This window comes from Myzus persicae, unplaced genomic scaffold, assembly GCF_001856785.1.
Source record: "Myzus persicae strain clone G006 unplaced genomic scaffold, MPER_G0061.0, whole genome shotgun sequence".
Classification (NCBI taxonomy): domain Eukaryota; kingdom Metazoa; phylum Arthropoda; class Insecta; order Hemiptera; family Aphididae; genus Myzus; species Myzus persicae.
In genome coordinates, this window is record NW_019104310.1 from 54,462 (window position 1) to 80,117 (window position 25,656).

Here is a 25,656-nt window from a genome sequence, read left to right on the forward strand (position 1 = left end):
AAAAAACAAGTGCACCTCTAATATATTATCATAATATGACATACCTATTAATAAGTCTTCTATACCTGTACTATAGTCATAGAATAAAACGTTACATGCATAATAGTCCTAATATTATACACGTCGATAGAGTAACAAGCTTATTGAGAATTAATATATGTAATGTTTTTATTCTTTCATATTAACTTCTATAAGAAATTAATTTAAAAAATTTGTTTTATAGCGGGATGAACGTATATAAATATAAGGGCACATTCTATAGTTGCCATCTGAATTTAAAAAAGGTCTATACCTGCAGTTTTATCCCAACGTACACTACATTTTTAGTATTAAAGTCATATGTTTATTAGCAATTATAAGAATAATTAATACTTCAATATTTTGTGTAAAGTGAATGTTAATCATGTGTGGAAGTTATGTGCGGAAAGCATCGAAAAAATTATGAAAATTTAAATTTTCGCCCGTCTGTCCGAGGTTATGCCCAATAGATATTTCTATTTACCTTAGGTTAAGTTTCAGGATTCTCACGAGTACAGGCGCACAGGTGTACCAAAAACCTCGACTAAGACCAGTGGCGTAGCCATACATTTTTTATTGTGGTAGGGGTAGGGCTAAATTCCCAAAAAAAATTCTCATTTAATATTTGTTTAATAAATTGGGCAACAAATTATTTATGAAAATACTTTTTTTATTTATTATGACTAAAATCTAGAAACGTGATATACTCAGCGGCATAATCTTAGATCATATATTATGGATTAAGTCATAGCCTATTTCACCTATAACCTAACCTAACACTAATACTTTGGAGCATAATATATTAGCGAAGAGTCTCTCGTTGAGATGCGTTATAGTCAAGCGCTCGAGTATTACCTAACTCAGCCTACCCTACCCTAACCTTGAATCACTAATTATCACTCATGAATTCTCAGGAATAATTTAGTTATTAGTATAAACATGCAACTCATGTTCAGATAGTATATCTTAATGATCGAGTGTTTTCGCTTATATGTGATTCAAATATCGGGACATGGCTCGATCCATGGTATATGATCTAAGGGTACTAACTCTTAGGTACCTATATGTGTGATAACGACATTTTAATGATGGTATAATATTTGTACAAAGATTTCTTTACCGGTCGGTGGGCATGCGGCGGTGCATAAGGAAAAATATGGCTTTCTGGAGCCACCCCTAACCCCTACCCAACCGTTGCTTAGATAACAGCGTCCCCCTGAAAAAAACATTGATGGGTGATAACTCTCCAATAGTAATAATAATAATAATAATAATAATAATAATAATAATAATGATAATAATAATGATAATAATAATGGTGTTGCATTACGGCGTGCTGCACGCCGCGTAGTGTATACAATATATTAATACCGTCACTTTGTATATCTTTTAAATCGTATTCGGTGGCACAATTTCAATGAGAAACTAGAGGTGCTGTAGTCTCATACTCAGCCTAATATATTATTATATTAAAATATAGCAATATTACAATGTCGTCCTATAATATATTTTTTTGATATTTATTATATTTATTACAATATTGTATCGAAGAATAACTCAAATCTATATATTTTAGTCGTGCCCCGCTGTTATAAAAAACGATATGTTGTGGGACCGTCGGACAACGTTTCTCCCTCCTCAGCCGCCTCCGCTGACGTAAAATCCTGGGCCGAACGTGTACCGCGCGCGCAGAGTCCCCCGCCTCACCACCGTCATTGTCCAATCACAGGCGCCGTAGGCGGCACCGTCCCGCCGGGCGCTCGGTGGCACCCGGGCTACCACGCGCCAGAGCGTCAGTCAGTCGTCTGTGAATCGCGCGTGCATGTCTACGTCTTCGCCGTCACTGTCTGTTTGCCTCCATTGTCGTCGACGCTGATTGACGAATATCCGTACACCCTGAACAGTCATTTTCACACCGCATAAATACAGCTCAAGATTATTTCTCGTCTGCAACGATCACAGGTGAGTCGATGTCATATTTTAATAATATTTTATTGTATAAATATATGTTGTACCTGTTGTGTTAATTTCGATCGGAAATCGTGACAGTTCGGGATGGGACCCGCGATAACGGCGGCGGCGGGCTGTTGAAAGACTCTTTCGTTACGTATACCGCAATCACTTTATATCTCAGTCGATCTATATTATTACCTATTATATTTTAAGTGGATTTATGGGGCAACATTTTTCGGAACGGAATGAAATCGTCATTTTTCAATCTGAACTACAAAACGAATTTTATCTGCACATTAGAGTAATAGTTCGACGCACCGCCTATCTATATATGATGGTTAAAAACATTTAATTGCTTTCGTGTGCTTTAAATTATTTAAGTGTCGTCGTATGGTATACAACAATACAATTATACTGTTATTTGTTTTACTTATTTACTTATACGCCTTGCAAAATATTCAAAATAGATTTTGTAGGTGGAACAATTCATATTTTATAATAATAATAACGCTTAAAAAAACCAATTTTCTTAAGAATTAAACTTTTTTTAAATTATTGCTCAATAATGTATTGGTAACTGACTAGTGGTATTTATTTTGTAAAAATTTGATAAACATTTAATACACATTGAAAATATGTATGAATTATTGGTATCAAACTTTATTAACATTTAATAGTTTTTTTTTTTAAATCTAATTGTGCTATAAATTATTTGTCCATTATCAATATTATATATAATTAATGATGTTCCTATATGTTACTGGTGTATACAATACACATATAGAGTTAGAATACTCGTATCCCCGGGCTTCAGTTCTTGACTACTAGATAAATTATTTACCATTACCTAGATTATAGTAAGTGACAACAAAGTTAGCAAGTGTTTTACAAATTAATAATATTATTTGAAAAATATTGAAGTTAGATAGGGACGCAAAAGGAAAATGTTTAAAACGACCACTTATTTGTAAATATATATATATGTTTAAGCCTTATGGTTAGGAAAAATGTAATGTACAAAAAATATATTGTGTTTAATATCGTTGTAGGTAGATGATCTCAGTAGGTGTCTGTAATCCATTGACTCATGTGTATAAGGGCAGTATTTTATACCCCTGGTATTTTGATACATGCTTCTAAGAAATTCAGTATATTTATTTATACATAGATAGATGCATACCTAAGTATTTCTTTTATGTGCTTTCCACTAAAAATATAAAATTATCTTAGAACACGCTCAAAAGAAATATTCCAGAATGTCAAAAATCAAAAGCACAATAGAGAAAATGCAGAGAGATAAGGTATATTTCACGCTCAATCCCTAAGGTTCAACATGGCGACACGTTATAGTTGTGCCCCACATTATTGTAGGGATATTTTTAGTAGGTACCTAGCTAAATAACAATATTACGCACATCTTTAGAATAGCAGTATATTGGCATTTAATTTTTGACATGGTTACCAGTTGAACTGTACCATGTAATAGTATATAATATAAGAAAAAGAAAATTCTAACGAATGTACTAATATATAGATCTTATATAATGACATTTATTTATAATAGAAAGCTGAGATTTATAATCTCTTGGCGTCTCGTTGTGTACTTCATTTTATTGACGTGTATATATACAATATAGATGACCGTCTCTTGTACATAGCATATTTTATTTTGAATTCGAAATTTTAGGTTTATTCTATTCCATTTCCTGTACAATTTTATAATATAATACTATATACAATTATACAAGACGTGTTATTCTATATGATCGAAAAATGTATAGATGTATAACCTGCGATTTCCGTTTTCTTTATCGATTACCTGACATGTATAATATAGTATAAAGATCCTACATTATTTAAAATACGATATTTTATAGAAATAACTTCTAGCTATGCAGTACAAAAACGTTTACTTACAGTTTCATTATTGTTTTGGGTACCATTCATTCTGCATCCATAACATTACCCATAACAACCCCTAACTGTGCACGATGACTCTCTAGCCTGAATAAACGCATTACTTCTAGACAGTTAGATCGAGTCACGTAGTTTGTTACTATCGTACATTGCTCATATACACAATACATAATATTATTATATATATATTGGTATAACAGAAAAATTTTCCTGAAGTAGGTATGAATGTATAAAGTGACATTTATTGTCAATTCAAGATGAAAAATAAAAAGTCAGGTGCGTTATGGGTAAACCTGTAAGTCGGAATTGGATTTTGAACCAGTGGCATGTATGTAATTTAACACGGTGTTGTAGTGGACATGTATAAAGGTGTAATCTTTCGGCCATTTAAATAGTCCTGAGTGTAATTGGTGAGGTCGGCTACAATCCTGTTCACAACTAGTTCGCAGGAGGCAGGTCACACGTGCAAAATACTATATTTAAATGAAAATGTATATAAAAGAGTGTTTTAATGGATACACAATTTTCTATGCAAGACTATACATTTTATACATTTTTATTCCATTTTCCTCGGCTTTGGTCGAATTAAAAGGACAGTGGTAATATAATGCTTCTCGTATCTCAAATCTAGTGGCCTGTTAAAGACCCAAGGTTAGTAGACCATTAAACTCCACACATATTACATAAATTAAATTTAAAAATAATATTTTCTAAAAAATATCCCCCTATTTCAAGTATTATTTTATATTGTACCAATATCATGCCTTGTGGTCTGCGTAAATAATTCACGCAAATGATCCGCCGCGATGTAATAATTAAAAAATCGATGAAACCCATTGGCAAATGACTTTATAGGATTGCGCGGCGATGTCACGCCACAAGGTAATTATAGTTAATATTTGAAGAGTTGGTGCTGGCTGCTATATTGTTATACTTGTACCTTATATATATAGTATATATTATATATATATAATAAAACGTGCCTTATATATATAGAATATATAGAATGTAATGTGCACACACACACACACACACACACACACATCTATACATACGCATGCATACATACATATGGTCATACTTGGAACACACGCTATACACCTTAGTATACCGAAGAGTATATAGGTATATAATATGTATACGAATTATAATATAATATTGTATACTCCTATACATGTAGTTTTGTTAAACATTCGCATATTGTAGTACATGCATATAATATAATAATAATGATAATCGTGCATTGGATAAGTCTCCGTCTACAATTTCTAGTTAAATCATAAAAATTTAAACGACTTAAGAGATATCGATTGTACAGTTGGTCTAAGTTTTTCGTCACGATATTCATTACTTTTTACTTAATACAGCCATGCTTCATCGCATGCGCAATCCTATCCTACTGATCCCTGGACAGCTCCACAAATATAAGCTCATAAATATTTGGGAAGTGTAAATAATTATACATGATTAGAATTATTGCAGAACGGACAGATCGATTATTGAAATAACTGTAAAAAATAACAAAATAGTTTTACAAAGATTTAATTACAAAAAAATAAATAAAAAAGGGCCAGCTGTAATTGATATAAACGGGATAAAATGATGAAAAAGGTTTTTATTTTTTGCATTTTGTGAAGTCGTGAATACCTAATAATAGAACTTATTTACTCTATACGAATAATATTGAAATAAAGAGGTATAAAAAACAAGTTAGGAATATCCACTCTGCAAATATTATTGATAAACAAGAAACTAAAATTGCATAAACAGTTTTATAACAGTTTGCTTAACTATATATTTGTACCTATGAATAGAAACAAGAATATCTTCATTTCTTTACAATAATTGACAGGACGTTTTTGAACTTCTTAAAGTACTCATGTTTGAAATTTTTTTTTGATATTGAATCATATCATTTAAGAAATAGTAATATAGTATACTCAATGCTAATATGGATTTATATTACATTTTCATCATAAATAATTTTTTATTCTATACATTTTTAAATATTTATCTGTCTTATATTCATTTCAATTTTACCGTTAATCACATTCTCACATACATCATTTTTCGTTATTAATAATAATTTACAATAATAAATAAATTTTAAATAAAATGACAGCATGTTGATCGGTCGGGTTGACGGACACAAATATACAATTTACATATTTTGGTTTATATCTAGGTATCTGAATTTTCTGGGTACGTCTCCATTAAAGAAAAATAATTTACCGAACAATGAGTGTTCCCCGTGAGCCCGCTTCCCCAGAATAAACACACAAATAACATAGGCGCATGCCTATATCACAGTAGTCGTCACGAGACTTTCACCGTTTCCGTTTTGTTTCAGACGATCGTTGGCAATTAACTTCAATTGCATTCGGGACATCAGCCCAAAGCAGTAGCGCGACATCACCTGTCGTGATATTATATTGGAATTTGGTCTTCGAAAGCTGTTGAAAGCTGTACTTGCAACCATGAAACTTCAATCATTTTCGTCGGGTGGCAGCACGCCATCGCCACGAGAATTTTCGATGTCGCCGACAGCTGGCACCAGCGTCCAGTGGTCGCAATGGAACAGCGCGTTCTATCCAGTTAGCTCGGCTGTCGACATGCCGTATCCCGCGATGGTCACAAACACCCACATGATGCCCTACCAGTATATGAACTTCCAAAATAAGCCGTACGTCACTGTACCGTACCCACCGATATTCCCTCAAAGTAATCCGTTCCACCCCACCAACATCAGCATCGAATACCAGCGCCAGGTCCAGCTGCAGTTCCATTACATTCAGCAGCAGCAACAATATCTGTTCCGCCAGCAGATGTCGCCGGACAGAGCCAGCCTGGACACGGCCGGCCAGACACCCGAGATGGCTAAAAACGGTAAGTGTCTTTTGCAGGAGATCCTATCTTATACTGTTCGGCTATATACATAATATAATATAATATGATGTCGCCCGCCGTTTCATGTTCGAATGTAGATATGTATTAAAAGGATGTCAGCCCACTGTTTTGGCAAGACAGTTTAAATTCATGAATATTTTTTACAATTATTTTTAAGTAAAATTATATAAAATCAAATAGTAATAAAAAATATAGCCGATAGATACATATTAAACTCTTAAAAATATTATTTTCCATAATTATTGTAATAGGTGATTTTATTCTAAGATTACTCAAACATCGTAAATAACGGTTTTACATGAACGCGTTTTATCTAAATGTTGTACTTCCCACTTGGGTCTGACAGAGAAGAGAAATATTTCGCTGACATATATCTTTTTAAGAGGGACGCCACACACGCATGAGTTGTCTCCGTCTTATACGAACGTACAACATACCAAAAACTGTTTTGCGCGAAATAGAACCACTCAAGTTGTAGTCCAAGTTTAACAACCAATTTTCCACACTTTAAACAAGATAACATTTACTGTGCAATCAACATTGTCTTACTTTTTCGATATCACAAATACAAGAAAAGTTCTTAATGCTTAAAAATTCATTACTTAAAACTTGAATAAATATTTTTGTATTTGTGATATCGAAAAATGTTTAAAACAAAGTAACACAGTAAATGTTCTTCTCTAAATAGTATGAAAATTTGGTTGTTTAGCTATTGTACTACAACTTGAGTGGTTCTATTTCACGCAAAACAGTTTTTGATATAATACGTAGTATGTACGTTTGTAAGATGGAGACAACCCATTCGGTTGTGGCGTCCTCTGAATGATGTTATACTATGGCCTATTATGCTTAGCGCCCAAAAATATATTTCAATGTTTTTATTATTATTATCTATTGTTAATACTAATCCGTTATAAATAATATAGTAGCGTAATTAAAGTTTTTTTTCAATGTTAGGTGATAATATTGTATCTAGTTACCATTTTTAATCATATTTACTTAAATATTATAAGACCTGTTTGAACTCTAGTTTGTACGATACCGCGTTATGAAATATGATCGAACCTGTAAACATTTGAGAGTTCGAGTATTGTCATTGACTAAACAAAAATATTGTACTACAGCTATTATTTCTCGACTCACCCCCGCGAAATGGTATAGGTCGCCATATTCATGTGTAATTTTATATTGTTTTTAAGGTCAACCTTCAACGTAATTACGATAAAAATATGAAAAAATATTTAAAAAAAATATCTTATGAAATACTAATAGAAATATCTAAAATTTCCAATTTGTTTATAATACATTTTGTTCTATAACGCATTGTACTCCAAGATATACAAAATTTATCTTTATTATCTATTATAAACACAACATAAAGAATGTGAATAACTCTATTATACTTGTCTCTACCTTCTTATAATCGAAAAACAATAACCAACTATCACTTTATGCGATTACACTTGAATTCAGGAAACAGTTAAATGGTGGAAAACTGCAGCCATAAACAAAATTAAAATAAATAAATTATAAAAATCATACATAGTACCTATAAGTACTGTTTGTATATTATACTATATAGTGTGGCGTCTGAAAAAGATACGATGGGTGTCCTCAAAAATTATAGTATAAATATGTCCTTTAGGTATCTACCAAATATTATGTGTTTAAACGTTTTTGCGTTTTTCAAAAACAGTATCAGACACACGGTTAAAAATATTTCCAAGAAATAGTTAAATTTGTTGATATATACCTAATGTTGTACCTACTCCTATCCCGTTCATACATAATTATATAAATCACATATTCATGTATGAATCTACATAAGAAATGTATTATCATAAAACCATTTGCAGAATTATCATTTTGTACACAAAACAATTTTCAAATAGTAGATTTTTAATCTCGCTCACATTGCCGTAATTTCTGTTTTAGAGGGGGGGGGGGGTTTGTATATTTTATCTATTGCTGTGCTTTGCTTCTCCACAGTAAATTGTATGAAATAACTTCAAGCGAATAGCTCAAATCTTACTCTAAAATCGTTGTGAGAATAAAATTTTGGTTATAGCGATTTTTTAATGTTTTTTTTTTATAACATTCTATATGTATGTATAGGTACAACAGTAAAACAAGCAATATTTCTTTAAACTATGATAGATGTCATCATTCGAATTTTTTTGTTTTCTCATATAATATACATACTTTGTATATAATGTACCTACTGCACAACCAGTTACATTAGCTGTCATTTAATAAATACGCTATACGACTTTGTCGTCAAATATTCAACCCCGAAGAACCATTTCAACAAGGAATATAATAATTTTCGATTTTTTATATAGGTATTATACAGTATATACTATGTACGTATATCTGCATATTATGCTTATATGAATATATACTATTGTATACCATTATATTATATAGGTATATATATCCATTACGCAGGGTAGTACGTACGTACCTACCTACCTACCTACCGCAGTCGACGAGATGGCTATCGTCAATAATCATTTGTTTTATTTAACTTTTATACCGGCTACATTTTATTTACATAATTTATGCAACAACGACCCTTGTCGCATCATATTATGTATGGCACGATATGATAATATTATTATCGTTCTTTTCCGTCACATACGGAAAATAAAACTGTTACTTTATTATATAATCGTCATCATCATCGTTGTCGCCGTCATCATTTATTTTTTTTTGTTTTCAATATGCGTGGTAAGCAACTATAATTAGTAATTACTGCGTATATTATGGTGCAACCAAAACTCGGTCAATTATGTGGCGTGTCGAACAGGCATTTTTGCCAGCCGCCTCTTTGAAATTAAAATTTAGTGGACGATAAATCGGCTAAGTGCTCCGCCGACCGGCCGACGAGTCGGCCCGATCACATAATAATTATAGTTCATGTACCCGATGGCATAATACCACACATAACATATATCATTTATTTAATAAAGAATTTTTAAATGTCTATGTTAAAAAAATGTATGATACCTATTGCTAAGAAATCAAACTTCAAATATTTCAGATGAAGTTTCTGAAACTCCATTGAACTTATGCATAAAAAAACGGAGTCAAGAAATTTGGTCACCTGGAAGTTTGTGCGAGAAGGAAAAGTCGCCTGTAGCCAAGGAAACTTTAACAGACAATGTATTGGGAGTAGAGAGATCTTTCCAGGTACCTATACATATAAAACATAGTCGTATCATAGTATACTCAATATCATTTTTTTTACCTATGTCGCACAACAATTTTTACACGCACTTCGAATTACTTTTTCTATTTTATAATTTGTACTTACCTGTATTGTATACAAAGTCAATGTTCTTTTTTTCCTGTCTGCTTGTAAAATCACACTAAACGTTTACCACCAATATTGCAGGCATTGAAAACGTATTGACTGCTTTGGCTTGCCAACCGTCGATTTCAGCTATTATTGCTTTATATATTACCTATATTTATATATATTTCCCTGCCGTAATTAGTTATAATCATTTTTAAGTGGCGTACTTGCATACCCTGCAGGTAGATCTATGCATTATTCATACAATTATAGGGTATTATGGGAATTTCATCATTGGCGTAATCTGGGGCTTTTTTTGGGAGGGGGGGGAATTGCCCCCTGGAATTTTATAATGGTGTCGAATATATATTTCGTTTTAAGCATGTCTTAAACTTGAATTCATTCAACTTCACAACATTTTTCTTTAAGCATCACGCTTGAGCTTAAACATTATTTATCTGCGTTTGTTATGTGTAATAGGTAACTATTTTTAAATGAAAATATTTATATTGCTATATTATAGGAGGTACACTTTAAGTTATGAACATTATGCGTAACATGAATAGTACTTAATTAGATGCATTTTTACTAATTATAGGTATAAAATTCTCCAAAACTCCGAGTACCTATTGCATCTAATATAATATAATGTTTACATCATAATATATTTTATATTTACCATTGTTTAATTATTTAAAGGTAAGATGGGTGTCACCATCACTCGCACTATATTGTTAGAAGAAATAGTTTAAAAATATTTATTTTATTAAGCCACATACCTACTTAACGAAAAAAGTTACTCCAAGTTGAGCAACTGAATTTCAATTTTTTCAAATCTATTAAATCAATTCAATATTATATTATAGAACTAATTCAATTATTATAACTTATCTTCTTCAATAGATATAGTTTTATAATATTTTTTATTGATTGTTATGGATGATATGAAGTTAGAAACAAAATTGAAATGTCCAAATCAAAACAAAAATTCATTATTCTCTTTTCTTTTAGAGTGAGAATATACTATAAACATGACGGTTATTACTATTGCACGTCCTCCAATTAATCACTTAATCCGGCGTTGTGTGAGAATATTTCGTTTTCGTATAGGTACTCACTTTTGTAAACGCACAATAAATTGTCGTTAGCCGTCTCATTTACATATTATATTATAACGTGAGTTTTTGACCCAATTGATCATTATGATACAACGCGTAATCCATCTATAAATAGATCGCTGAACGTTCCGAGGACTCTAAGAATCTCACACGTTCATTAAAACAATCGTCCTTTGCGTATAATAATATGACGACTAATTCATTTGTCGCCTGAGTTCGGTCATTTGTACTATAAATAGTATTGCAGCGTATTCGCATAGGCTACAGAATAATATTAATGTAGTGTTAATAATCATACAATGATCACATCACAAATGAAACAGATGTGCCTCTTTTGTTGTTCGACACATTGCGATCAATTAAAACGAATTTATAAAAATAGGAAATGTGACAGTCGTATTCTCGTCTCGTTTAAATAATAATATATTATCAGGTAAAAACTGTATGTAAAAACTATAAAGTGCAGTAGACATGTATATAGTGTTATACTGTTTGGTTGACTCGTTAATTTTAATGTTTTCTCAAAGTTCATGAATTCCTACATTATATTTTCAATTATAGTATTAACTCTCAAACCTACAACTGAGAAAATTATAATATTCTAATGGTTGCCAATTACTTCTTATAACCAGATAACCGCGGTAGAGCTTTGTTAATTGGCGAAGAGGGTGTGGTGATTTTTGCAGTGTAATTTAAAATGTTGAGAAATTTGTCCACTGGGCTGTCTGCTCAATTGTATGATATCGACACAAAGAAATTAAAGGAGGGCTCCTACTTAACAATACCCGTGCGTTCTCGACGTGTTCGTAGAGTCCGAATCGACCAAGATATTTTCATCATCGTAAAATATTTATACTTCAGTTCAGCATGTGTCTACACATAATAATATATTATATTGCTACAATGAAAGCATATAAACGCCCCCGAACCATGTTTTTCTTTTGGACGTGTTCAAAATGGTGTTTACCGTGAACTGTAATTTTATAACAATATCTATTATTGTACATAAATTCTCACGGACACCATTTCATACATGGCCACTATTAAATTGTAGTGTTAGTACCTACCCATATTGACCATTGTTGTGTCCTAACCAACAGGCCTCTCAATAAGTAGCCGGAACATTTGTCAGTGCACTCTTATAATACCTTTTTATTATCATTTATCACTGAAGACTAGATAATATCCAACTGAGTTGATTATTATCTTATTATTATTATTATTATTATTATTACCTGCATTGGTGTTTTATTGTTATACTTCAACTTACAACGGCTCTAATAGCTATATAAAATAATATTTACTTAATTTTAAAAATGAACACTATAATATAATATCAGCAAAACCATTTGCACTCGTTTTGTAAATTGTTCAAAAATTTTTTTAGACATTTGCAAACGGATTTTTATTATAATGTAACAGTGACCACGTCTACAATATTGTTAAATGTCGATAATTCAAAACTACAAACATCCGTTTGACGCAGTTTAAAATAAAATATTTATTGTTCTATTAAATACCTTTATCCTCGTGACATCGCATCTATTTATCATTGTTTACCTATATTAACTTAATTTTATAAATAAATAAAGATATATATAGGTATATATAAGATAAAAACAAAACATTAGTTTTTGATTTGAATCGAAACAAATTTACATTCAACATTTTTCTTTTTTAAATATTCAATCAAAGCTATTTAACTAAAAATAATTCTAAGCTCTTAACAATTTATAATTCAATGTATTGCACCAACAAGTCTCCTGATTTTTTCGCTTTGTCAGTCAATAGATACATTTTTGGTAAATTATTCATTGCGCACATTTATCAACTTGAATCACATCATCTATTACCTATGCGAAGTCAAGAAGATACGCGATAAGTACTCACTTACACTAAAATAATATTATATTGTTAGGTACTTGTTACGGATATTTCCAGGTGAAACGTTTTGGTATTAAAAATAAAACTTCTTAAATTAATAGCAATAACGTATCTTATCTGAACAAACGCGTAATGTGTAGGTTAGAATGGTATACTAAGCCTAGTATAGAAATCTGTGGATAATCCTGAAAGTTTTATTTTTATGATATCGTGATTTTCGAATCGCGTCGGTCTCAAACGATAACGTCATTTTAGATAAACGAGTGCGGTGTGCATTATTGATTACCTATACAATGATATATCAGATTTGGATGCGTGTTACGATATTTCATTATATAGTAGGTATGTAGCATGAGAAATTATTAGAAACTATGGTTTACGAAAAGGTGAAAATATTATAATATAACACGACACTGGAAACGCGTATCGCCGCCGCCAAGAGGTCGTTAAAAAAAAACTTACCGCCGCTTCGGTCCTTTGCGTGTATAAATATCACTATAATAGGTATACATACGCGTCATACGAGTTAATCCAGAACGTATAAGATTATTTTTTACTGCCGAGAGCAATAGTAGTAATATTAGTATATACACACCACGACTTGATCTCGCAACAATATTTTTATATTTGTCGTCACACCGTGTCTCGGTATATTGAAGTATTATACATATTACATACGTACACACTCTAGTACGACTGCCAGTTAATTAACGAAATTGCAATTTTTTTTATGCCAGTCTCCACGACGAGATAAGGCCCGGAACTGTTGATTATTATTATTATTATCATTATTGTTTTTCATTTCCCACAGCGGCGGCGATTTAAACCACGTTATATACTGCGCCTGATATAGATAGGTACTGTCGAGTTTCGCAAGCGTACTTTCCTCTCCCTCCACCCTCACTCAAACCGTACACCGAGCGCCTTTCTCGCTGCTAAGCTATCATAATATTCTATAGTTCGCCGCATGCGACGGGAACAGAATGTATAAAATGCGTTAGCCATATTATTATACGTTAAATGGTCGAAATAATGAACGGCATCGGAGCTGAGAAAAACAACTATAGGGGTGGAGCGGGATGGTTTATTGGAAGACCGGTTGTAATACAATATTCTTTGCAACGCAGTCCAATGTGTGACCTGACTATGGTACCTATAATATTATCAGTGTGCAATTCTCGGCTAGTATTTTTTTTATTGTTATTTATTATTTTAACTGATACTTTATGTCTTTATCTACCTATTTATAGAAATATTATTCAGAATGACAAAATGTGTCATCAATTTTTATAAGCCTGAAATGTATTCTCCCAACAGAAAAATAAATAACAATGACAATCGCTGCACCTAAATCCAAAATAATGAATAGTGTGTATATTAAAATAGATAATGTAAAATAAAGAGTATAAAACGAAATTTAAACAGGGCTTTAAAAAGTAAATTGTTTTTAAATGCCTCTTCATGATTCTAAAACGGCGATAAAAATATGATTTATATGAACAATGGACATATTAATATGATTATAGTGGTGTAGTAACAAATTAAAACAATGTCTAGTCTACAATAAATAATATTTTACTAATAATAAGATACAAGTAGGTACCTACCGATAAAATTGAAATCTCGCTTTGACCGTAGTAAAAAAATCAATCACTGTGTTATGTAATTTCACTATCATTTACTAGCTACATCGTACATGCAGGTACCTACAATCTACATCATCATCGTCAAATCTACGTTTTATCAGGAACATATTGTATAATATGTGTCGATTTGATTAACGGAATTACCAAAATAATAATGCAAACCGCGTTTTGCCAATGACGGAAATTTCACGTAAACTACTGATTGTTTCCCGACGCATATGCTGTGATCTACTTCCGATCGACTTATATTATAACTTATACTTATTAGGTACCTATATATACAAAAATAATACACCATAAAACCTTGATTTTTTGCCACGATATGCGTGTTTTAAATCTAGTCTACGATTTGTAATCGTTAATAACTACCTACGCGTAATTATTACCCTAAGCTAGCTTGTTCGAAGAGTCACAACCGTGCGGACGATTATAAAATCGGAAAGCGATACATTATGTATACAAGAAATCGTGTGTATAGATATAACGCAAGGTGAAACGCGGTCGCGAATCTCAACCCCTTAAATCATATTTATGAACTTTTATAACAATCGTCTGCGCGAAACTCGACCGGCCCCGCCCACCCAACGTCCAAATGTTTACCACGATTTCTTGTTTTCTTTCTTTTCGTTGGCTAAAAAACAAGTCTGGTGTGCAAGCGGAATCGTAAACATGTCTCGTCGATCGTTGTAAATATACGATAGGATCAATTGGATTGTAGGGTGCTTTAAGAATAGAGAAATCACCCCCTTCAAAAAAAAAAAAAAAACTATTAAAAACAATTATAAATTTAATTTAATGCTTAGGTATTTCGATTATTCTTACATTACTTTTGAATTTTAATTATATACAGATACCTATAAGTAATTTATTTATCCGAGAAAGAAAATAATATTAGTTTAAAACTGAAAACATATTTTATAAATTCGTAAATGCGTCAGCATTGTCGTTTTTAAACTGGAACCGCAGTTATACATACACGAGCTTTCTAATAAATAATAAATTGTTCAGCCCCTCATCTCCTAGTCAAAAATGGAAATTGCTACGATGATACATAGATACGTACTATATAACAGTTGCGATTCTCGACGGCATGCGGGCAATGACATTCGGCGTCATTAAAATATATAGGTAAGGTATACCATTTTGTACAATAATAATAATATGTTTTATTATGTAGGTTGTGTAGGTACACAATAATAGTATTATATATTACTGAGCATTTTTTATGTGCGGTGACTGCGACAGCAGGATACGGATTTTGGTCTTTTAGTTTTTTAATGTATCGTATTATTTGAGTTTTATACAATTATGCATTACATCATTCATGGCGTTTTCACACCAACGGGCATAATATTATGCTGTTCGTATTGCAACTATATATTCCCGTCACACGCAATACGTACTTCTTTAAACATTAATGTAGGTACGTCTTATACAGTAAAAAATATATGTTATGGTTTTGGTAGCGCGCAGACACCATTAAAACGTTCTCTCCTGAATATCGAAATTCCACCCATATCCAAAGCCACGCCTTTGGTTTTAATTCTTAAAATTCGCAGATTTCTGATTCTTTTATACTTCTAACATAAGAGTCGACCAATTACAAAAGGTAGCTTCGTGTCCATTCTCGCAAAATCACATTATCACACAATGGATATGTTGCCATATACATAGTTGTATGTAGTTCCATTGTGCATTATTGTCATCCTTTATAAATACTGTAAAAATGAGGAGTAGTCGCAAAACGGCGTCTGTCCTGGACCATATTTCTTTTTATATGGACGTACCTTCATTTACAATTGGTCAACTCATATACAGAATGTTCTGTATAAAGTATGACCTGATTTTAAAACGATAAATGTAATCAAATTACCAAATTTTTTTCTCACAAATGTTCAGTATTTGTTTTTTACGAGGCCTCAAAAATAACCAAACTCATCCCAAACCCTCGACAACATGTCAGGTTTAACTAAACCAACAGCAAATATTTCTCTCAGAAGAGTTAATCAACAGCCGTTGGCAGCAGAAGTGGAACAACTTTATAGAGGTGGCCTGGTTAAGTTGACAACACATCGATCGCGCTACGGCCAAAACCCACCGGGATGTAATGTTTTTAAACACTGACATTGTGACATTGTTTATGGACTATCCTGTATTATAATATTATAAATGCATAACCGTGCCACGCTTGTACAGTAGCACTCACGCACCATAAGTCTCATGCAGTATTTGGTTTTTCCTATCGCTTCAAAGCTATATATACTCAATATGGGTATGGGTAACAACATTTATGTACCTAGATATAGGTATATATATGGAGAATGTAGATATATTGCTTTTATACTTTAACGTTTCCGGAAACTGCACCACGACTGCACCATATATCTTCAAACATTCGTTCATGCAGTTGTTTGTTTTTTTTTTCAGTGTCAGTTGTGCTACAAGGTTTTCAAGCGTTCTTCGACGCTCTCGACTCATCTGCTGATTCACTCGGATACGAGACCGTATCCATGTCAGTATTGCGGCAAGCGGTTCCACCAGAAATCGGATATGAAGAAGCATACCTATATTCATACTGGTGAGTACTATTATAATATTCGTTATAATATACAGAGCTTACCTATATATAGCAAAACAAAATTTAACTTTTCTCTTGATTTATTGACTGTGACTTGGTTTTATTATTTATTCAATGTTAAGTCACACGAACCGTCGCGCGATGTTTCAAAATACTTTTAATTTAACTACGGTATTCATATGCTGTATTGTAAAAAACAAACTCTGTCGTCGGTGACAGCACTTATTAGTGCGTATTTTAACTGCAGTGAGTGTCCACCTATATACGCTTGTCTTCGTGCATTCAGTGGGTACAAAAACTACAGCTGCATCTTTTAAGAAACATATGCGGGGGACAAATATACCAATATTTTTTTTTATTATTTCACTCTTTTGAACCATAACATGTAGTTACATTTCAAATTTCATATTCTGAAGAAGGAAATTATTCTAGTAGGTACCTACAGAAATCTGTAAAATTCGAATTTCAAACAAGTAGTTTATTATTACCTAGTCATAAGTACTACCTACCCTATTTTTATCTACATTAGCGGTGCTCTAGTGCATCAACACTCTGTACCAGTCCACTCAAAACCTTAAATACTTAGTAATACTTAATAAGTTATATATCATATATAGGTACAACGATGTACATAAAATTGAGACAAATTATAACTATAATAGTAAAAAATAAAGTTTTTGAACTACTTTACATTTTCTAAACAAAAATTCTAAACGTTAATGGTTTTTGAATTAATGTGTGTCTCACGTTAAATGGATCACCCTGTATGCATTTTAGATTGTATCTTAATTATTTATACGGTGTGTTGGTGAAAGGGGCGCTGTAGGGGAGTCACGTGTAGAAAGATTGACTTTTCCATTAGTGAAAATCGCGTCACCACAATACTATTCTTACACATCGACATCGTACACTTATGGCGCGTATATATGCACCTTAGGGGCTACGCATAGCAATATTATATTATTATTACTATAATATATTATTATAATAATACTTAAGGGCCCTCATTGTGTTTGAACAGTGGCACGAGGCGCGTTCACGCGGTTACCCTCGAGAGGGTTCTCGACGGCGTGCGCGACAGCAGTGCGGAAAAAAAGAGGTTAACACAAAAAAGCGGTTAGGTAAACGGATACGTGCGACTTAACGGTTCGGAGATTCTACACACAAACACACGGTGAGCGCGTGGCGGTGCCGCTGGTTCCGGGTAGTGGTGTCGCGATGCCGGGGATGTACTGGTGGGAGGGGGAGCGAAGGAAATGCAAGAAATAATAATATTATTATACCTACCTCCCACTCGCCACACAATAATATTTAATATTAATATCTTCGTATACACATACATTATACATAAATACGCCTAAATACTACCCTATAAATAATACGGTGGTGGCCCTCTTCGTATATAATAATAATAATATGTTATATGACTGGTTGGTTGATGTGCCGCCGCCACCGGAGCGAGTCGTAACAATAATTCTTCGGACGTGTCAATATTTATTTAAACGGTCGAGCGGGGCACGGGTCCGGACGCGTAAATTTCAGTACGGTTTTTTATATTGTATTTTTTTTTTTACCGTGCCGTCTCGCTTCGTTCCCGCGGCGTATACCTCTATATTATATATTATTGTGTATTTGTATTTTTTTAAACGAATATCGAACTATACAGCGAAATTGATGACTTCTCCTAGTTCTTTTTTTACCCGGTCTGTATGTGTTCGGCTGTGTGTTTGGCCAGGTATACCTATGTAATTATATAGGGGCAATAGTAATATTATGATTTATGTGTTCAGTTTATTGATTCACTACGGTGAGGCGCTTTTACGTTGTATACTTCTTGTATATTTGTATTTGCGCTGTAAGTTTGTAGCGAGACCCCTGTAGAGTCGCCACAATAAATTTGTCATACTTATTACTGTCAGTTATTTTAATATACTACTATACTGGGGCAGAGAAATTTTATAGGAGGAAGGATTTTAAGGATGTTTTTTTTTCTGTGCCTCTAGTTTATAATGTTATCCTGCAAAACATAGGGATACATTCGGAATTGGGTATTGCGCATATATTATAATAAGCGCAATTGGGGTGTATGGTGATGTTAACATTTATCCCCAAAAAATTATTATACGTTATAAAAAATAAAATCGTTTATATTACCATATGTAATCATTTTTAAGTATAATATAATTGAAAATTATATTTTATTATTAACTTTATTATTACTACATAACTCGATTTTTTTTTAATTGATACTAATTGTTTTACGTCAACATTACTCAACCTAACAGTAAAGCATGAATTTGATCAGCCCCCCCCCCCCAGACAAAATATTGAAATTAGTCCTATATGGTCATGGTCCAGAAGTTAAAATAGGTATGGGTACTGCAATATTAATGTTTCATATTTAAATGGACATTTTCAATATAATACCTTATCAGTTATCAGTCCCATAGTGATTACTGATTATACTCTTTACTACCGCCGGAGGAAGGAATTCGGTGGAAAACCGTGAATCGGAGAGCGCCCTTAATTTACACCCCATCATGTAATTGATTCCCTACGTCGAAAAACGCAGTTATATAGGTCGATAACAAAATATTAATATTTCATTTGTAATTCCACCGGCGGGAGAACGCGGCGTGCATCACGCCATTCCGATTATCTATATATATATATATTATACGCCGCGGTATCTTCGCATAATTTATTCATGATTTGTACGTTCGTTAAAAAACCTGTGCGGACGGCGGTGGGAAGGTCGAGCGTTATTACTTTATAATATATTTAAATATATAATATACACATAGGTAGGACATACCCGCGACGTGTGTACACATGAGAGTTAATGGGCGCCCTGCAGCGATTCAATACACACACACAACGCGCGCCCCCGTTTTCGGTTATTTTTCTAGTAATTGTCGGCGACGACTTTATAATAAAATATTTTGTAAATAAAGCGTAATAATAAAATATTTCGCACTTAAATCAAACGTAGCTATAGTCCGTCCTTTAATAACGACGTTTACCTACCGGCTACCGATGACTCTCAAAACTCTCCACTCAGAGCATATATATACTAAACACGTATGTGTACTTATATATGGACACACAGTATATAAAGTATATAAACACACACATATACATAAGCATATACATTATATATATATATATATTTATGATCATATAACGTATATAGGCGTGTTCGCGTTGTTTGTCCGATCTGAATAATATAATGATTTATCGATAACCCTCTGAAATATTTTTATGTCGGTCGCATACACCACAAAGTGTGTGTGTGTGCGAGCGGGCGTGTGTTATGTGAAGGACTTGGGCACTAATATTATGTTTATTGTATGTATATATTGTAGGCACATATAGGAGTAGGTAGACTGTATATAAGTATATAATGTCCGTACAGACGGTAGTCACACCCCTGCAGCATTGCCGTAAATCGTAATAATAATAATATCATTAAGGATCTATTATAAGTAAACGTTTGTTTATAGTATAAGCTCTTCTGCAATAGTCTTTTCATTTATAAAACGGCAGTAAACTAATAGCTGACAACAATTGGCCACATCACACTGAATTGCAAAGAATACGGAATTTTTTAATTTATGAATCAACTGATTTTGTATGTCCAAAGCTAATTCATCAATGCGTCGTTTGATTGTATTGTCTGAAAGAGATATTTGAGAAACTTTCCTTTTACTTTCTTCACCAAGTACTATTTCAACGGACAACGGCTTTAAGTATGCTAGGCTTAATTAATGTTCAGTGGCGCCGGAGAAGGGGGGGCAGAGGGGGCAATTGACCCCTCGGATAAAATCCAAGGGGGGCAAAAGTATAATTTTGCCCCCCCTACCACATTAAAATTAAAGGGTAAAATATAATCGTAATTTACGCTTAATTTATACGTTTACGTATTCAAAATAAGTCATTTTCATGAGTGTGCGTTATAATAATTAATATTATTATTATTATTATCGATTTATTATTATAACATAATACAATATATAAACATAATATTATTGAGTAATTTTTATAGACGTTTTCGGTCGGAGTGCTTTATCAAATATTTATAATTGGAAGTTCCACCAGTCCCGGATAGTGTTCTCACAACATAGTTACAATATTGTTTATTATTAGTTATTACAATATCATTAGGCTATTTTTGGGTTTTTACAGTTTATATCGTTTACGATAAGATTCCGATTGGCGATTAGTGATTACTGATTACGACTATTAAATGAGTACGCTGTCGTGATCGTTGACTGTCGGCTGTCGCTACAGAAATACAGAATACAGTTTACACTTTAGTACTTTACAGTAACATTCATATTAAATATTTACCAACTGTAATTGTTTAAACACGTTACACGTACCGGTACCTACAATGGCTGTTCCCAATCCAAAAAAAAATATTAGAGACTTTTTCAAATTGAAAACACCTGTGAAAATTCAGGAACTTATACCTAACGAGGTAAGTTTAAGACATACTTTCAAATAAATTTGTTTTATTTGTTGTAATTATTAATCTGTCTAGTAAAATAAATTGTTATAAATATAAATATAACTGATATAGTGATATATCAATATACCTAAATCAAACTGATTTCTACAAAGCAATATTTTTGTTGAACGAATAATAATTTTACTTTTTAGATACCCACCAATTATTTTTTTATTTCCTACTCAAATATATTTCAACTACTAATGTCGTTAATTAATATTTTGTAGACAGTAGAACAAAATATGTTATAGGCACTAAACTGGATTTAATTAAGCTAATTTAATAATAATAATTACCTACTTGTATTTATAATATATTATGTATTTATGTCAACTGTACACACCCGAGATTATTATGCTTTTTAATTTTATTAAAATGATTAATTATTAATTAATGATGGTTAAAAGCCGGTTTATGTATCTAGTTGCCTTAATTTAAATAATTTCCAGTGTAATGTTTATATTTTCCAACCAAAATTAAAAAGAAGAAATATTTTACATTTACCTAATAAAATTTATATTTTGAGTAAATCTTAGAGGAATTTTACTGTTTTCTTTGAATTTTGAATATATTTCACTGACAATAAGTATTTTTTTTTATATAAGGTTAAATTTAAGTTAAATAAAAGTAAATAACAACTTTTAAATATTTTTAAATCGTATAATAATTAAGACTGTTATTTCATAGTTTCATACTACTAACTGCAGTAGTGCAGTAAGGACTACAGTCTACAGACTAGTTTGTGTTAAAGAAAAAATTTCAAAAACTTTTTAAATAAACAATGACAGTATAATATTAATAAATGCATGCATTTAAGTGTTGTTTGGGCATTTATTTCTCTGATTCAGCTCTAAGTTTTTTTTCAGGAGTCAGAGATAGAACAGGATTTACAAAATAATATCAGTAATGTCGCCTCAACATGTTCAATTTCAAAAAAAAGTAGTCAACCCATTCTTCCTATAATTGAAACAAAAAATCAACCATCAAATAATTTTATTTTTCCAAAACACAAAAAAAGATCATTTTGTGCAAAGTGGTTTGAAATGTTTGCCTGGCTTCATTATGATGAATCTAAAGATAGTGCATTTTGTTTTGATTGTATTTCATTTTATCATAAGACAAATAATAAATTAAATAAACACACAGAGTTATCTTTTATAGTAGATGGTTTTAATAATTGGAAAAAAGCATCTGAAAAATTTCAGTCCCATGAAAACAGTAAAATGCACGTCAACTCTATACATTTTCTTTTAAGTATTAATACTAATGTATCAGTCATTTCTTTATTATCAAAACAAAAAATTGAAGAACAAAAAAATGCATCCACAGCCTTATTAACAATTATTAGTACTTTGCGATACCTTAGTCAGATGGGAATAAGTATTAGAGGTCATTCTCATAATGATGGCAATTTTATTTCCTTATTAGAAGAAAGATGTGTAGATGTTCCATGCTTAAGATATTGGATACAACAGAGAAATAATTGGCTTAGTTCAGATATTCAGAATGAAATATTAGAAATAATGTCATTAAATTTACAGCGTGAACTTGTGCAATCAATAACAAAATCAGAATACTTCTCTATAATTGCTGATTCAACTACTGATATTTCGTCTACAGAACAGTTTTCATTATGCATTCGCTATGTTGATTCAAATTTTGAAGTACATGAAGTATTTACTGGTTTATATAATACACCTGATAGTAAAGCATTAACATTTTTTGACACAATAAAAGACATATTAATACGATTTACTTTATCTACATCAAATTTAAGAGGCCACTGTTTTGATGGAGCTGCCAATATGTCTGGGAAATTGAATGGGGTGAAAAAATTAATTGAAAATATTCAGCCAAAAAGTTGTTTTGTACACTGTAGTAATCATTCACTGGATTTAGCATTACAAGAAGTTGCAAGAAAAAATAGTGCTATGTGTGATACCTTCACTATGATCAGAGATGTATCAAATGCTATTCTTGAATCTGCTAAGAGAAAAAGTATCTATGAAAATATAGTATTAGAGCCATGTTACAATTCCTCTGAATTGGGTAGTGTAAAACAAAATCTACTTCCATTTTGTCCTACTAGATGGTCTGTAAGGGTTAAAAGTTTAACAAGATTTTTAAATAACTATAGCAGAGTTCAAAAAACATTAGATGAAATGCTTTCAGGGAGTGTTTGTATAGCAGATGATAGAAAATTCACACTTAGAGGATATGTGAAAAAATTAAAAAAATTAAAAACAATTTTTTTTTTGACTATTGCAATACATATTTTTGGTCCTGTAGAACAATTAGCAAAAGTATTACAAAATCCTAAATTTTGTGCATCAGATTCAATTAAAGCTGCAGATACATTAAAGAAAACATTACTATCATTCAGAAGTAATGAATATTTTGAAAAGATATTAAATACCGTGAATTTAAATGCTGAAATATATGAATTAGAACCACTTGATGACACTAAGCGTATCAAAAAAACACCAAAACGACTTCAATATACAAGTAACCCTCCTACAAAATTATCACCAATATGTGAATTGAAGAAAGATATGTTTGAAATAATTGACTATTTGATAAATGAAATTGATAGGCGTTTTAATCAACAAGGTCTAAAAAACTTGGTTAAATTAGAACACATACTTGTAGATCAAAACACAAGAACTCACCAAGAACTTACTAATTGTTTAAATAATATGAGTGAGGATTTTGACATTAATAAACTCCATGCCCAGCTTATTATGTTACCGTCTATAGTATCTATCACTAGTATTTCAGATATTATAAATCATTTGAGAAATGAATATTCAAATGTAAAAGATTCTTTGTTTTCTGAAATCACCAAGCTTATTAAATTAATTTTAACAATACCAGCATCTGCAGCGACTGCTGAACGTTCTTTTAGTGCATTGAGAAGACTAAAAACATATCTGAGGTCCACAATGACCCAAAAGAGATTAACTCATTTGATGATTTTACACGTTCATAAGTCTATGACAGCAAAAATTGATTTGAAGTTAATTGCCAAAGAATTTGTTTCCAGAACTTCAGAAAGGAAATCAAAATTTGGAAATTTTTATTAATTTTATAGGTAATTCTTTTTAAAAAATAACCTTTGTGAAGTTTATTTTATTATTTTTATTTTATATTTATTTAAATAATGACATTTTGTTACTTTAGAATATACCTTAAGGACTAAGGTAAGAATTAAATACATTTTTTAAATTTCATTTATTTATATTTCTGTATAATATATTGTTACTTTTGAATACAACTTCAGGTATTTATTTATTATTTTTATTTTATATTTATTTAAATATTGACACATTGTTACTTTAGAATATAACTTAAGGACTAAGGTATAAATCGAATACATTTTTTATATTTCATTTATTTATATTTCTGTATAATATATTGTTACTCTTGAATACAACTTCAGGTATATAGTAAATATATTTCTTTTAAAACTTATTTATTATATTTATTTAGATACTGTTTAACTGTTATTTTAACTTTAGGTATAACGTAAATATGATTCATGTTTTGTTTCAATATATAAATGTATAAATTTAATCATTAAATTTATACATTTATATGTTGGTAAACTTTTGCTATGTTAAACTAGCTGGTAAACTTTTAAATAAAAAAAATATATATACATATATTTATGTATATACCTATATATTAAACTACCTATATTAACGTTAAAAGAATAAAATAATAAGAAAGGTTTTCTGTTATCAATTACAAATAAATATATTATAATAGTTGTTAGGTTTTTTTTTATGTTTTGCCCCCCCTTATGAAAAATAGTTCCTGCGCCACTG

General features: G+C 31.5%; 1 protein-coding gene across 1 annotated transcript; it reads left to right on the forward strand.

The window, feature by feature from the left end:
* Positions 1-1,748: 1,748 nt before the first annotated feature.
* Positions 1,749-24,912, forward strand: LOC111041075 (E3 SUMO-protein ligase KIAA1586-like). The gene is made up of 6 exons (XM_022325226.1): positions 1,749-1,980; positions 6,239-6,774; positions 9,839-9,987; positions 17,169-17,340; positions 22,976-23,827; positions 24,119-24,912. Exons 2-6 carry the CDS (start codon positions 6,366-6,368, stop codon positions 24,910-24,912), a joined length of 2,376 nt encoding a protein of 791 aa, XP_022180918.1. The 5' UTR covers positions 1,749-1,980; positions 6,239-6,365.
* Positions 24,913-25,656: the final 744 nt, after the last annotated feature.

What these genes read in the sequence shown, in the direction of transcription:
- LOC111041075 (XM_022325226.1), top strand. Translation starts at nt 6,366, where the DNA reads ATGAAACTTCAATCATTTTCGTCGGGTGGCAGCACGCCATCGCCACGA. An exon ending in ACCCGAGATGGCTAAAAACG is followed by an intron (nt 6,775 to 9,838) that starts GTAAGTGTCTTT and finishes CAAATATTTCAG; the next exon opens with ATGAAGTTTCTGAAACTCCA. An exon ending in TGAATCTGCTAAGAGAAAAA is followed by an intron (nt 23,828 to 24,118) that starts GTATCTATGAAA and finishes TTGGTCCTGTAG; the next exon opens with AACAATTAGCAAAAGTATTA.